Source organism: Geotrypetes seraphini, chromosome 7 (genome assembly GCF_902459505.1).
Source record: "Geotrypetes seraphini chromosome 7, aGeoSer1.1, whole genome shotgun sequence".
NCBI classification, from domain to species: Eukaryota; Metazoa; Chordata; class Amphibia; order Gymnophiona; family Dermophiidae; genus Geotrypetes; species Geotrypetes seraphini.
In genome coordinates, this window is record NC_047090.1 from 7,937,671 (window position 1) to 7,952,312 (window position 14,642).

At 49.6% G+C, this 14,642-nt stretch overlaps 1 protein-coding gene across 4 annotated transcripts in view; it reads left to right on the forward strand.

Annotated features, from left to right (window-relative positions):
- The window catches only part of RMND1 (required for meiotic nuclear division 1 homolog), a 42,289-nt gene that overhangs the window by 5,319 nt on the left and 22,328 nt on the right, over window positions 1–14,642 (forward strand). For all 4 annotated transcript variants that reach the window (XM_033952004.1, XM_033952006.1, XM_033952002.1 and 1 more), the window contains exons 4-7: window positions 3,434–3,509; window positions 5,787–5,826; window positions 8,563–8,663; window positions 10,056–10,162. In XM_033952004.1, the coding sequence (XP_033807895.1) occupies window positions 3,434–3,509; window positions 5,787–5,826; window positions 8,563–8,663; window positions 10,056–10,162 (324 nt within the window). The remainder of the gene's footprint in view (window positions 1–3,433; window positions 3,510–5,786; window positions 5,827–8,562; window positions 8,664–10,055; window positions 10,163–14,642) is intronic.

The window sequence follows — 14,642 nt, forward strand, 5'->3', positions numbered from 1 at the left end:
AGGCAGAAACCCAAAGAGTAGCAACATTCCAGAGCTGAGATTGTGATGTCATAATGCCTCATTCCACCAATGCCTAAGAGCCAACCTCAGCAGTGATGTCACAATGGCTTCATTGTCTTATACTTGGCTCACATAAGAACATAAGACAGACCGAAGGTCCATCAAGTCCAGGATCCTGTTTCCAACAGTGGCCAACCCAGGTCCCAAGTACCTGGCAGAAACCCAAAGAGTAGCAACATTCCAGAGCTGAGATTGTGATGTCATAATGCCTCATTCCACCAATGCCTAAGAGCCAACCTCATCAGTGATGTCACAATGGCTTCATTGTCCTATACTTGGCTCACATAAGACAGACCGAGGGTCCATCAAGTCCAGTATCCAACAGTGGACAACCCAGGTCCCAAGTACCTAGCTAGATCCCAAGTAGTAAAATATGCTTCTTTATCTACTACGTATTCATAAAAATGCTTATCAAAAATTGAGTCCTTAAATTATCTAATCTAATAAAACCCTTACCAGCGCATGCGCTGTTGAAACGGCGTGATCCCTGCCGCTGTGATGTGTGCCTCCGTGCCAAATTCGATTTGAGGCGCGTGGGGGCGGCTTGCGGGGCTGAAAAAGGAGAGTGCGGCGGTTTCCGCATGCGCAGTAGGGCGTGCGGCAGTTTCCCCATCAGTAGGAACCTGCGGCGCTTTACACATTGCCTTTCTTCTACGATGCTGTGACCCCGAAACCACTGCAGACCATCACGAAAACCGGGTAAAAGGTAAAATGAAGGGAGAAGGGCTACTGCTGGACAGGGGGAGGTAAAAGGAAGGGAGAAGGGCTACTGCTGGACAGGGGGAGCAGGGAAGGGGTACTGCTGGACAGGGGGGAGGGAGGTAAAAGGAAGGGAGAAGGGCTAATGCTGGACAGGGGGGAGGTAAAAGCAAGGGCGAAGGGCTACTGCTGGATAGGGGGAGCAGGCAAGAGGTGGTGGTGGACAGTAGAGAATGACACGGTGACAAAATTCATCACCGTTCCTGTCCCCGTGAATAACCGCGGGAAACCGTCTTCATGTCATTCTTTAAGGAGAGAGGGAAGAATCAGAGTATAATTGGGCACAACTACTGACCCGCAAGCTTTGATTTGAAGAATGCTGGTATAGAAGGACCGAGGTTGAAATAGACACTAGAAAATGACATGGGATTATTTCCCGTGGTTATCGCGGAGACGGGAACGGTGATGAATTTTGTCACCGTGTCATTCTCTAGTGGACAGCTGAGGAAAGAGAGAGACAGAAAGAAAGAAAGACAGACAGCGGCCAAGGAGCGAGAGAGAGAAAGAAAGAAAGACAGACAGATACACACATCTATTCTAGCACCCATTAATGTAACGGGCTTAAAGACTAGAACCTAATGTCCCCAAACTCAGGTGGGTTAAACAGAATGAAGGATTAGCTTGTGGGTTGCAGCAATGAGAACCAGGGAAGCCAGGGCTCAAATCTTGCTTCTCTCACTGATGCTCTTAACATAAGCCTTTTTCTTTAAAGTTAGGAGCTAGCCTGAGAACTTAGAAGCTAGTGACTGAGACCTTTCTCATTAGAGAGACAGAGGTGAGGATAGAGATCCCTTCCACAGTTTGCCACACAGCTCCTTTCGGGCCTGATTTGCTAAGGCCGTTTTCCGAATCCATATCCAAGGGGAAAGGAAGTTTTAGTAAATCAATCCCTTAACGCACTGCTGGAAATTGCAGGTAGAAGTACAGAAGCAGGAGCGCTCTCACATTCTCTCTTATCCCCCAACCCCACGTCTCTCTTCCCCCAACCCCACGTGTCTCTTCCATGCTCACACTGTCATCTCCCCTCATCATCCAGTCTTTCTCTCTCTTTTCTCCCCACCAATCTCCTGCCTTCATCATTCAGGAAGCCAGTTGGGCCACCCCTGCTCTGCCCTTAGACCCCTGTTTAGCCAACCAGCCATTCCCCATTAGGCCAGCCTTACTGACCTTAACTCTCACCTTGCAATTCGCTGCTGTCCCCAGAGCAGGATCTTCCTCTGTTCTACATTATATGGCTCGCAATGAGCATAAGCTGGAGAATGCAGAAACTGCTGTGCTGGTCCCATAAAACTTTGAGATGAGCGCAGAGGACAGAACTTGTGTTTCAGTGGCATCGGCAGAAAAAGAAGAAAAGGGAAATTTCTGGGATTTGGTTGAACTGTGACTTAACCCTTCACTGCCTTTAGGTTGCATGCCCTCTGGGCATAGGAGCTTCTAAGTGTACTTGAAATATAATTCACCTTGAGCTCAGATTCAGAAAGGTGAGTAATCCAATCTATCTGCCTGTTCACTCCCTCGAAGAAGTGCAGCAAGCTTGTCAAACAAGATCTGCCTTTGCTGAAACCGTGCTGAAGGAGATAGACATAGTAGATAAGGACAGGTTGTTCACCCTCTCCAAGGTAGGGAGAACGAGAGGGCACTCTCTAAAGTTGAAAGGGGATCGATTCCGTACAAACGTAAGGAAGTTCTTCACCCAGAGAGTGGTGGAAAACTGGAACACTTCCAGAGGCTGTTGTAGGGGAAAACACCCTCCAGGGACTCAAGACAAAGTAGATAAAGACAAACTGTTCACCCTCTCCAAGGTAGGGAGAACGAGAGGGCACTCTCTAAAGTTGAAAGGGGATAGATTCCGTACAAATGTAAGGAAGTTCTTCTTCACCCAGAGAGTGGTGGAAAAGTGGAACGCTCTTTCGGAGGCTGTTATAGGGGAAAACACCCTCCAGGGATTCAAGACAAAGTTAGACAAGTTCCTGCTGAACAAGGACGTATGCTGGTAGGATTAGTCTCAGTTAGGGCGCTGGTCTTTGACCAGAGGGCTGCCGCGTGAGCGGACTACTGGGCACGATGGACCACTGGTCTGACCCAGCAGCGGCAATTCTTATTTTCTTAAATACAGGAATATGCAGGGTCAGTGCAAACATATTAGGTGCAATAGCCAAACCTTCAGCCTTTCTGCCCTTTTAATTAACTTTTAGATATCAAAAGGCTCCTGTCGCCCAATTTAAAAAAAAATTCAGCAACTGTGATTACCTCGATGCCATGAAAGTATAAAAATACACACTGATAATTCTCTGTATTTGTCTGTCTGTCAGAATCTATTGTTCTGTTTTGACTACAACTCCTCGCTGCCACCCTAGCAAAGTGCCTTGTTTGCCTAATAGCTAAGCCATCATTGTATGTTGGAGACCCAGAATATGCAAATGATTGTGGGTATCCTGAAAATTCCATTTGCCTATGGGTGAATGAAAAGAACAGGTTCTTAACGTCATATTCTGAAAGCCACCTTGCTCTGTGAAAAAGCCTACACAGCATGGTGTTTGGGGGGGGGGGGGGGGAAGGAGCATAATGAGTCCTTGCTGTATTGTAATGTCACTCCTTTTGGTTTTGATTACAGATGCAGCAAATGTTTTGGTGATGGGTACAGAAAAGTTTGCCAAAGAGAAGGACCTTGGCTTGATCTTTTTCTTCAGGTATAGTGGAAGGCCGTTTGTAGCATTTAAAGGACAGACATGTCCAAGTCAGACATCCTTTTTGAAAATGGTCATTTCCCACTAAGCATCCAAATTTGGAAGTACAGAAATGCCAATTTTCAAACGGGATGTGCTGCATGCGACGACGTTGCCTCTTTGTCCTACGAATGCTTCTAAGAAGCTGGTAGGCCCACACCGGGAGGCGCAAAGGGGTCAACAGGGGAGTCGCAGGTTTGGTTTTTGTTTTTTTGTCAGTAGCCGCGATTGTGAGGGAGGTTGTGAGGGAGGGGGGCTTTTGGACCTGCGATAGGGAAGGAGGGAGGGGGCTGCTGCACCTGCGAAGTGGGGAGGCTTGAGCTGAAGGGAAGGGAGACAGTTGCTGGATCTGGTCTGGGGAGTGGGGGGAGAAGGGAAACAGGTGGTGGGTGAAGTGGAGTTGGAGGGAAGGGCGAGGTGCTTGCCCCACACCAGGTCGCTGAAGGGAGGGGATAGAGGTGCATGGAAGTTTGTTAATTTTTATAATTATGTATGTTCATAGGCAGTATATACATTAAAAAAAAATAAATACTGCTCTTGCAAATGCAGCCACCTCCTGAATTCGAGCTGTTCATTGTGCTCCAGAATTGTCATTTGATGATGCACAGATGCCTTCCTGTGCTAGCTTCCTTTTCAGCCCCTTCTATCAGTGGTGTAGTGTGGGTGAGAGGTGCCCGGGGGGGTGGCACCCATTCCCCCCAACTGCTCCTTCCCTGTCCTCTCCTGCCACACGTGCATGCCCCTTCCCTTTCCCGGCATGAGCAGGAACACCAAGCTGCTGCTCGCGCCAGCCTCAGCTCTTCCTCTGATGTCACTTACTAGGTGCGGTTCCAGGAAGTGACCTTGGAGGAAGAGCCAAGGCTGGCACGGGCAGCAGCTTGAAGTATTGGGAAGGGAATGGGTGCAAGACAGCGCCTGGGGCGGATCATTCCCTCCCCCCTTTACTTCACCACTGCTTTCTAAACTCAGGGGCAGGAAATTTCATGGAGACACCAGAAAGTATTTCTTCACGGAAAGAGTGGTTGACCATTGGAACAGGCTTCCGGTGTAGATGATCAAGGCCAGCAGCGTGCCAGACTTTAAGAATAAATGGGATACCTATGTGGGATCCCTGCGAGGGCTGAGTTAAGGGTTTGGGCCACTAGGGCACAGACTTAAGGGGATGGGACAGTAGAGTGGGCAGACTTGATGGGCTAAAGCCCTTTTCTGCCATCATCTTTCTATGTTTCTATTGGTCTAGCACAGGGGTGGGCAACGCCGGTCCTCGAGGGCCGGAATCCAGTCAGGTGCCTTCCTGTGCTAGCTTCCTTTTCAGCCCCTTCTATCAGTGGCGTAGTGTGGGTGAGAGGTGCCCGGGGGGGTGGCACCCATTCCCCCCAACTGCTCCTTCCCTGTCCTCTCCTGCCACACGTGCATGCCCCTTCCCTTTCCTGGCATGAGCAGGAACACCAAGCTGCTGCTCGCGCCAGCCTCAGCTCTTCCTCTGATGTCACTTACTAGGCGCGGTTCCAGGAAGTGACCTTGGAGGAAGAGCCAAGGCTGGCACGGGCAGCAGCTTGAAGTATTGGGAAGGGAATGGGTGCAAGACAGCGCCTGGGGCGGATCATTCCCTCCCCCCTTTACTTCACCACTGCTTTCTAAACTCAGGGGCAGGAAATTTCATGGAGACACCAGAAAGTATTTCTTCACGGAAAGAGTGGTTGACCATTGGAACAGGCTTCCGGTGTAGATGATCAAGGCCAGCAGCGTGCCAGACTTTAAGAATAAATGGGATACCTATGTGGGATCCCTGCGAGGGCTGAGTTAAGGGTTTGGGCCACTAGGGCACAGACTTAAGGGGATGGGACAGTAGAGTGGGCAGACTTGATGGGCTAAAGCCCTTTTCTGCCATCATCTTTCTATGTTTCTATTGGTCTAGCACAGGGGTGGGCAACGCCGGTCCTCGAGGGCCGGAATCCAGTCAGGTTTTCTGGATTTCCTCAATGAATATGCAGATAGATCTCATGCATATTCATTGAGGAAATCCTGAAAACCCGACTGGATTCCGGCCCTCGAGGACCGGAGTTGCCCACCCCTGTTCTAGCATGTCCTCCCTGCATTGGCACTGACTTTCCTTTTCAGAGCCCAAAGTCCCCCCTGGCCACAGCAATACCACCCGTTCCTCGGATGAGCCAGGCTCTTTAAGACTACTGGAAAACAGTTGCTTTTCGTCTGATGGATCTGTATCTCTTTTCAACACAGGGAAGGCGCAGTTGTATTCTGGAATGTTGAGGACAAAACTGTGAGTACACAAAGCTCTGAACCTTGCAGAAAAGTTTCTTTGTATTCAGTCCTTTTAAGACCCATTTCCGTTGCCTGAGAGGTTGGATGCTCTGCGCTTCCTTTCACCAGTAACACATTGCGGAGTATCTCCATACCAATTGCTCCCTAGTTAATTTTGGAAGCACACAACTAGCAAGCTCTGATGAAGGTTAATGGCCAGATTGCTAATAAGGCAGGTGCCGGATTTTGGACAGGTTGCGCTTTTAGGGGGAAATTCTATAAGTGCCATCTAAAGCGCAGGAGCCGACATCAGTAGAAATCATTTTCAAAATTAGAGTTAATGACGTCATTAATGGGCTCATGACAAAAAAAAATAAAGGTCAATGGGATGACAGGTGCCTACACCCAGGCGCCTATCATCATTTAGGGGTGGATCGTAGGCGTTGGTAAGCGTCACAGACAGAATCATGCCTACAATGCAGGTGCGATTCTGTTAAAAAATGCTTAACGCATGATTTACAAATCTAGATGCCTACGATGTCATTAACACAATCTGGCCCTTAGAGGGTAGTTCTATAAAGGAAGGAGTTGCGTGCTTTCCTTTATACTCGTAGGATACTGAATAACCAGGTGCATGTTTGTATTTAAGCCACAGAGCTGCGATAATTCTTTTCCTTACTACTATGCTTTGTATTGTCTGGAGCGTTGTACAGAAAAACCAGATTTCAAAGCTTTTTCTGCATATAACCCCCCACCCCCAATCCAGACTCCCTTTTACCTCAACCAAACAAAAAATCAGGACAAACAGCTGAATGGGCTTCTCAAAAAAATAGTAAATAGATTACGTACTGTTATCTTGTTCTTGCAGAGACAGTCAAACATCCAGACATATCAAAACACACACAAAAAAAGTCATAAATCATAAATACAAAAAATGTGGAGAAAAACAGACCTCATGCACAGACCACCAGGACTGCACGGTACCCTAAGTGGTCTGTATCATTATGGGTTTGTAAAAAAAACTCCACACATCAATAAAGTACACATCTTTCATGCATGCATAACTTTCAGTTTCAAAATCAGGTGTGATTACAGGCTGGATGAAAGATAGTGGCAAGCTGCAAAAAACTTCAAAAACAAAGGCTACAGCTTTTACCTCACCCATTTATATTCTCTCCCTTTCAACTGCCTCCCAACCCCTCCAGGTCCTTCAAACGATCTCCCATCTCCATTGATGTGCACTTAGCCTCACAATCTTATTCATATCCTTCCCTAGTTACTATTGTTCTTTCTAATCCCTACTCAGTTACTTAGTGCCAACTCTTCCAGCGTACCCAAGCTCTGAGTCCCCACTTACACTCCCAAAACTCAGCCAGTCTTAGTCTGCCTTCTTCTAGACTCCCACCCTGAAATCTCTGAGTCTGTCTACCCTCCTGTCTCTTTCCCCCCATCCTTGTCTTTCACTGCCCCTGCCTTTTCCACTCTATTTCTCTCCTTTCTTATCATCTTCTCCTGAATATGCCCTTGTTTCTCTGCAGTCGAACCAAGGGAATATTCTTCTCACCTTCTCCTTCAGCATAAGCTTGGGTGCTCCAGCCAGGGGTTCATTGGCTTGACCCCTTAAAGTGGGCCCTGACTGGATTTTGAAAGGAAACCCCACCTAGAGCCTTCATTTGAAAATATGCTTGCAAACCTTGGAAAAGCAGAGACTTAGAGAGGACATGATAGAAACTTACAAGATCAGGAAGGGTATAGACAAGGTAGAGAGGGACAGATTCTTTAGACTTGCGGGGGTAACAATAACAAGAGGGCACTCGAGGAAATTGAAGGGAGACAGATTCAGAACAGACGCTAGGAAGTTCTCGTGTGCGGACAGGTTGAAAAAGCTGGGGCTATTCTCCCTGGAAAAGCGGAGACTTAGAGGAGACATGATAGAAACCTTCAAAATCTTGAAGGGCATAGAAAAGGTAGACAGGGACAGATTCTTCACACTGTGGGGAACCACAAGTACAAGGGGGCACTCGGAGAAATTAAAAGGGGGCAGGTTTAGAACAAATGCTAGGAAGTTCTTTTTTACCCAGAGGGTGGTGGACATGTGGAACGCACTTCCGGAGGCCGTGATAGGACAGAGCACGTTACAGGGCTTTAAAGAAGGTTTGGATAGGTTCATAGACGATAAGGGGATTGAGGGGTACAGATAGGAGTTGAGGTAGGTTATAGGAATAGTCAGGGACCACAGCACAGGTGATAGACCTGGAGGGCCGCCGCGGGAGCGGACCGCTGGGCGGGATGGACCTCTGGTCTGACCCGGCGGAGGCAAATTCTTATGTTCTTATGTTCTTCTTCACTCAGAGGGTGGTGGACACATGGAACGCGCTTCCAGAGGAGGTGGTAGAGCAGAGTACGATTTTGGGGTTCAAAAAGGGATTGGATGAATTGAGGGATATGGTTAGAGGGATACTATACAAGGCAAAATGTTGTGTGTAAAAGATCACTAACAGGTCTTTGACCTGGAGGGCCGCCGCGGGAGCGGGCTGCTGGGCACGATGGACCTAGGGTCTGACTCGGCAGAGGCGATGCTTATGTTCTTAACCCTACTGTTCGTAAAAGCAGCTTCATCATAATGGCGAGTCTCTGCTTCTTGAAGCTCACATTCTAAACGAGCTCCTTTTATCTGGAAATTGCATCAACCGCTTCAGTACTTGTTCTTTTATTGCGGCAACTTTGTTTGACCACTGCTGGTTTTACTTCCTAGATGAAGCACGTGATGCGGCTCCTGGAGCTGCATGAAATCCAGCCGTATGAGGTGGCATTAGTGCACTGGGAGAATGAAGACATCAACTACCGCTTTGGAGAGTAAGTAGGACTGTTTCAGAGATGCTCCTTAAAGCAGTCTTACAGCCACGGAAAGCTCTCCTGCTGATGTTCAAAGGGGGATCTCCGTGGCTGCTACCAATCCTCATAGCAGCCACTGAGAACCCTATGCAAACGCATCGCTAGGAGCTCATTATTATTTAAATCGGCTCTCCTTGCGATGCGCAAAAGGAAATGCCCCCCTCCTTTTAGGATCGTAATTTTCCGGCAGCAGTGCCCATTTTTTTTTAATCTTTATTCGTTTTCATATCTTACAACAAGTGTATAATATTCAATCAAAAATAAATTTTACAAATCACTTGACATTCTTACTTATAATCATCAAAACATAAAAGAATCCCTCCCCACCCATCCCACCCATTAGTAATTAATCAGTTAAAACAAATATCATATATCCCAATCCCACCCTACTTATAACCTTATATAATAAAAAAAGGGGTGGTTAAGGTGTCTGATCATTAGAATATGTAATCAATGGCCCCCAAATCTTTTTAAAATTATGATAATTTCCTTGCTGTATTACTGGAAATTGGAAGGATTATACTAAGCTTAATTATACCTTTTGGTGGAATTCAGTCTGTCATATTTATAAAAAGCAGTGCCCATTTTAAAAAAACCCAAAAACATTAATAGGGCTGGCAGGGAGAGCAAGGTCTGCTAGCTCAGCTGTGAATGGCTTTTTTTTAAATGGGCACAGCTGTTGTGCGTGTGTTGTGTGAGCGCACAACAGCTGTGCCCTTCTTTAAAAAAACAAACAAAACAACTGATCGCAGCTCTGGAGCCGGCATGGGAAGTCACGAATCCGTTGGAGCCAGCAGGAGAAGCCGCAAATCAGTTGGGCTGATCACGACTCTGGAGCTGGGCAAGAGGGAAGGGGAACGGCAGCAGCAAGCAGGAGGAGGAGGAGCTGTGCCTAACGATTCCTCATCCGAGTAAATGCCAAGCACCGTTCCTCCCTCTTTCACTGGAACTGCTCCGCACAAATAGCATGCATGCTAGTGTGTTGTTCATCACCCAATGAAGAAAAATCCTTAAAACGACAGTATTTTATACCGTGGAGTCGGAGCTTTGAGCATCGGCCTCAAGTGTATGAATATTATTAGTTTCAACTTTATTAGGATTTTATATACCGCCTATCAAGGTTATCTAAGCGGTTTTACAATCAGGTACTCAAGCATTTTCCCTATCTGTCCCGGTGGGCTCACAATTTATCTAACGTACCTGGGGCTATGGAGGACTAAGTGACCTGCCCAGGGTCACAAGGAGTAGCACGGGGTTTGAACCCACAACCTCAGGGTGCTGAGGCTGTAGCTTCAACCACTGTGCCACACACATTGTGCAGGTTTTAAAAAAATATTGTTTTGTCTCTTACAGAGGGAAATCAAATCTCAACAGAGGGGAAATCTTGTTGAATTTGGAGCTTGACCCTGAAGAAGCTGTTCTACAGAAGTTTGCCTTTTCCAACGCTCTTTGTCTCTCTGGTGAGCTGACATGATATACCGGAGAGCCCAGACAATTTGATGGCGCAGCTCAGATACACAGTGAACTGTCAATACAGGGGTTGATTTGCCTATTTTGTGAAGGCAAGATAAGGCACCTTCTGTGTCTTTTATGGAGAGCGCGTCCAAAACTTTTTCCAGTAGTGCGCAAAAGCTTTCACACAAATCTCCATCTGCACTGAGAAAGCTCTAATATAGACTGTGTGTGCAAGTTTTATAAAGTATACACAGACATACATGTTTATTAAAAGAACTTGATATACCGCCATACTTCTCCAGATCTAGGTAGGAAAGGAAGTCCATATTGTAACAGAAAAGACCTAACCAATCAATCAAGATAAGAACATTCACTCATACACTATCACGCCATAGGTTTCCAAGAGAACGCAAACCCCGCTAAACACCAATCCTACATATCAAATGACTTTTTAGCAAAAGCTTGAATTTTTTATAATTCATTTCACTTTGGATCTTTCGTAGTATTTTATTCCAGAGAGCCGATGCTATGTAACCAACAATATGCTCTCTCCTTTGTTGTACTCGGTGCCCTCAGAAATGCCCGTGTGCGCATCACGTAGAGCTAGGTGCTGCCTTTCAGGGCAATCGTTTTTTTGCCTGTTTGCCCCCATGCAGAATTTTTAGGCTTTTGGTGGGTAAACCATACTTAGTGCTTAGAAAGTGGTTTATAAAATTATCCCCAAAAGAGACAATTGAAAATTAGGGGGAGGGGGTGTAAGGGAAAGGGACTTATATACCACCTTTTTATAGTTGTAAAACCACACTCACAAGCGGTTTACATACAGGTACTTGAAGCATTTTCCCTGTCTGTCCTGGTGGGCTCACAATGAATTGTAAGTGGTATATTACATCCCATCCCTAAGTTCCAGAGTGTGGAAACTGCTTTGATTATAAACGGTATATTCTTTAGCACTCTCCAGACCAGTAGAGGTTAACTTTACGAATGGGTATATATCTAATCATGACCAGCAGGTGGAGACTGAAAACAAAACTTTGGGACAGTATATCCTAGCCCCTCCTCTCTATTTCCCTCAGTCTTCTTTCAGCCTCCAGCAGGTGTTGAGTGATCTGTACCCATCTCCCTTGGTAGGGCTGTTGGAATTTGTTTAGGGGGTTTATTGTCCCTGTTTTTAGCCGGACGGAGCTTGGGCGGACTCTGTTTGGGGGTTCGTCCGACCTCGGGGGTGTTAAACCCGGCGGGTCACGAGCGGGGTCCCTCCCCCCACTTCCTCCACCTCCCCACATTTTTTTAGAGGAGCCTCAGCAGTAAGCCTTGCCCCCTAAGTCAAGCAAGGCATATTGCTTCGAGAGCCTGTGGAGTCTGTTCTGTAAAAAAAAAAAAAAAAAAAAATCCTGAGGTAGTGCTGGTCTGAAGGGTTGTTTCCCTTTAAGAAAACTGTATTTTACTGTATTTTTTCATGTAACCAGCACTTTTTTATAGCTAGGTCGCGTATGGAGCAATTGTGCCCTTCTCCGGGGGAGTAGGACACAATTTTAGTCCAGCCGCGAGGCACTCGCGGCCGGCCTGAACTCGGCGGTTTGGGTCGGTGAGGTGGTGGAGCTCCGTCGGCAGCGGCTGCAGGCGCCCAGAGCTCCCCGCCGATGGTGCCTCGCGAGTCGGCTTGGAGCAGTGGGGAAGCCCGGTCCTTCCACAACCGCCCACGGAGGGATTCCCCGAAGGATTCCCTCTCAGCTGATTTTTTGACAGCTGATGCCGGCTTGCCTGCTTTAGCGGCTGAGACTATTCAGGTTTCTCAGCCGCTTCAGGCTATGGAGGGAGCTTTTTTGGCGGGAAAACCGCCATCTTCTCTGTCTGGCCCCTCCATTTTGTCTTCCACCTCAGGTGACCTTCCCCCTGTTTTGACTATGCAGGGGCAAGGTTCTGCTGGGTCCCCTGCTGTGGCAGGGAGTCCCTTGGGACCCTCGGGGGGTTTTTCTCCTGAATTTTTCTTTTCTTTATGCAGAGCCTATTTTCAGGCGGCTGGGGGTCCCGGTTGCGCCCAGGGGGTTTCGGGGGGTGGGTTTTCCTCCGCGCTCCCTGCGGCTTTGCCTCTTTCGTCTGGCGTGACGTCCCCTCCGCCGCCTCCCTTGTCCAAGCGTCCGCGGGTGTCGTGGGACGAGAATTTGTGGTCGGAGGAACGGGTCGGTCTGGAGGAGGACCTGGACCCTTCTGAGGAGTTCCAGGACTCTCTGGAGGGGACGGAAGCTGGCGGCGGGTTGTCGGATTTCCCGTTCTCCAGTGACGAGGCGTCCGTGGTGCGCCTTTTTCAGAAAGATGAGCTGCCTGACCTTATTCAGCAGGTTTCTTCGGTTTTGCGTTTTGAGGACGCGCCGCCGGAGACTCCGCGTGTGGGGGACGCCCTGTTACGGGGGATCCGTTCCGTTTCCCGCTCTTTTCCTATGCATCAGGATATTCGGGATATTATTCTGGAGCAGTGGAAAACGCCGGAGACGCCGTTTCGGTTGGCGCGCAGCATGGCTCGCCTGTATCCCATTCCGGAAGGGGATCGGGCTACGTTAGCTTCGCCAGTCGTGGATGCGGTGGTCTCGGCAATTTCCAAGCGGCATACCGTGCCTGTTGAGGGCGGTTCTGCCTTGCGGGACTCTGAGGAGCGCAAATTGGAGAGCATCCTTAAGCAAAATTTTCAGGTCTCTGCCTTTGGGGTCCAGGCGGCTATTTGTGGGGGACTGGTCGCTCGCGCCGTGTTTCGGTGGGCGGAGCGGGTCTTGGATCGAGAGTCTGACGACTGGTCTCTGGTGGATCAGGAGGTAGCGAAGATTGAGATGGCGGCCTCATTCCTCTCAGATGCTCTATATGACTTGGTGCGGATCTCGGCTAAGTCTATGGCTTTTGGCGTGGCCGCAAGGCGTGTGTTGTGGCTGCGTGCTTGGGCGGCGGATGCTGCGTCCAAAGCTAAGCTTACTAAATTTCCCTTTCGGGGGTCGTTTTTGTTTGGAGAGGACTTGGATAAGTTGATTCAGACTTTGTCAGACTCGAAAGTTCCCCGTCTGCCGGAGGACCGTGCCCGTCCGGCGTCTCGGGGGGGTGCGGCCCGGGGGCGTTTGCAGGATTTTCGCAAGTATCGCCCTGGGCATGGGGCTGCTTCTTTCCAGTCTCCGGGATTTTCCCGGGGTCGGTTCTTCCAGCGCATGCAGCCCTTTCGGGGGGCCCGTCGGGGGGCAGGGAATCCCTCCGCCGGTTCCCCCGCTTCCCGTCCTGCACAATGACGCCTTGCCGGCGCCCCCTTTGGTTCCGGTGGGGGCCCGGCTGCGTGAATTTTTCCCCAAATGGGCCGAGATCACGTCCGATCAGTGGGTCCTGGAGGTGGTGCGGGACGGTTATGCCCTGGAGTTCGCCCACTCTCTGCCGGATTTTTTCCTCGCTTCTCCATGTCAGACTCCGGGGAAGACGCAGGCTTTTCGCCAGACCCTTCAGCGCTTGCTAGATCTCAGGGCAGTTGTTCCGGTGCCCCCTCCGGAGTGGGGCACGGGCAGGTACTCCATTTACTTTGTGGTGCCCAAGAAGGAGGGGACCTTTCGGCCCATCCTCGATTTGAAAGGGGTCAACAGGGCTCTCAAGATTCCCTCTTTCCGTATGGAAACTCTGCGGTCGGTCATTCTGGCGGTTCAGCCGGGGGAGTTTCTCACTTCTCTCGATCTGACGGAGGCCTACTTGCATGTTCCCATTCGGGCCTCTCATCAGCGTTTCCTGCGCTTTGCGATCTTGGGTCGGCACTTTCAGTTCTGTGCGCTTCCCTTTGGGCTGGCCACGGCTCCTCGGACGTTCACCAAGGTGATGGTGGTCGTCGCGGCAGCCTTGCGGTCGGAGGGCATCCTGGTACACCCCTACCTGGACGACTGGTTAATTCGGGCAAAGTCGTTGCAGGAAAGCTCCCGGGTTACTGCTCGGGTGGTGGAGTTTCTCCGGTCGCTGGGCTGGGTGGTCAACCTTTCCAAGAGTCGGTTGGTCCCGGCTCAGCGTCTGGAGTACCTAGGGGTGCTGTTCGACACCTCCTTGGGGAGGGTCTTCCTCCCAGAGGGCCGGGTGAGCAAATTGCAATCTCAGATTCGCCTGCTTTTGGCGTCCCGGTGTCCTCGGGCGCGAGATTTCCTCCGGGTCTTGGGGTCGATGGCGGCGTCCCTGGACGTGGTGAGGTGGGCGCGGGCCCACATGCGTCCTCTCCAGTATGCTCTGCTCCGGAGGTGGTCTCCCCAGAGGCACGGGATGGATGTTCCGGTCCCCCTGCGAGGCTTGGCGCGCTGCAGTCTGCGTTGGTGGCTCCAGACCCCTCACCTAGTTCAGGGGGTGGGTCTGGATCTCCCGCAGTGGACGGTGCTCCTGACGGATGCGAGTCTCCTGGGTTGGGGGGCTCAGTGTTTGGGTCACTCAGCTCAGGGCACCTGGTCCGCGGAGGAGGCCGCCTGGTCGATCAACGTGTTGGAG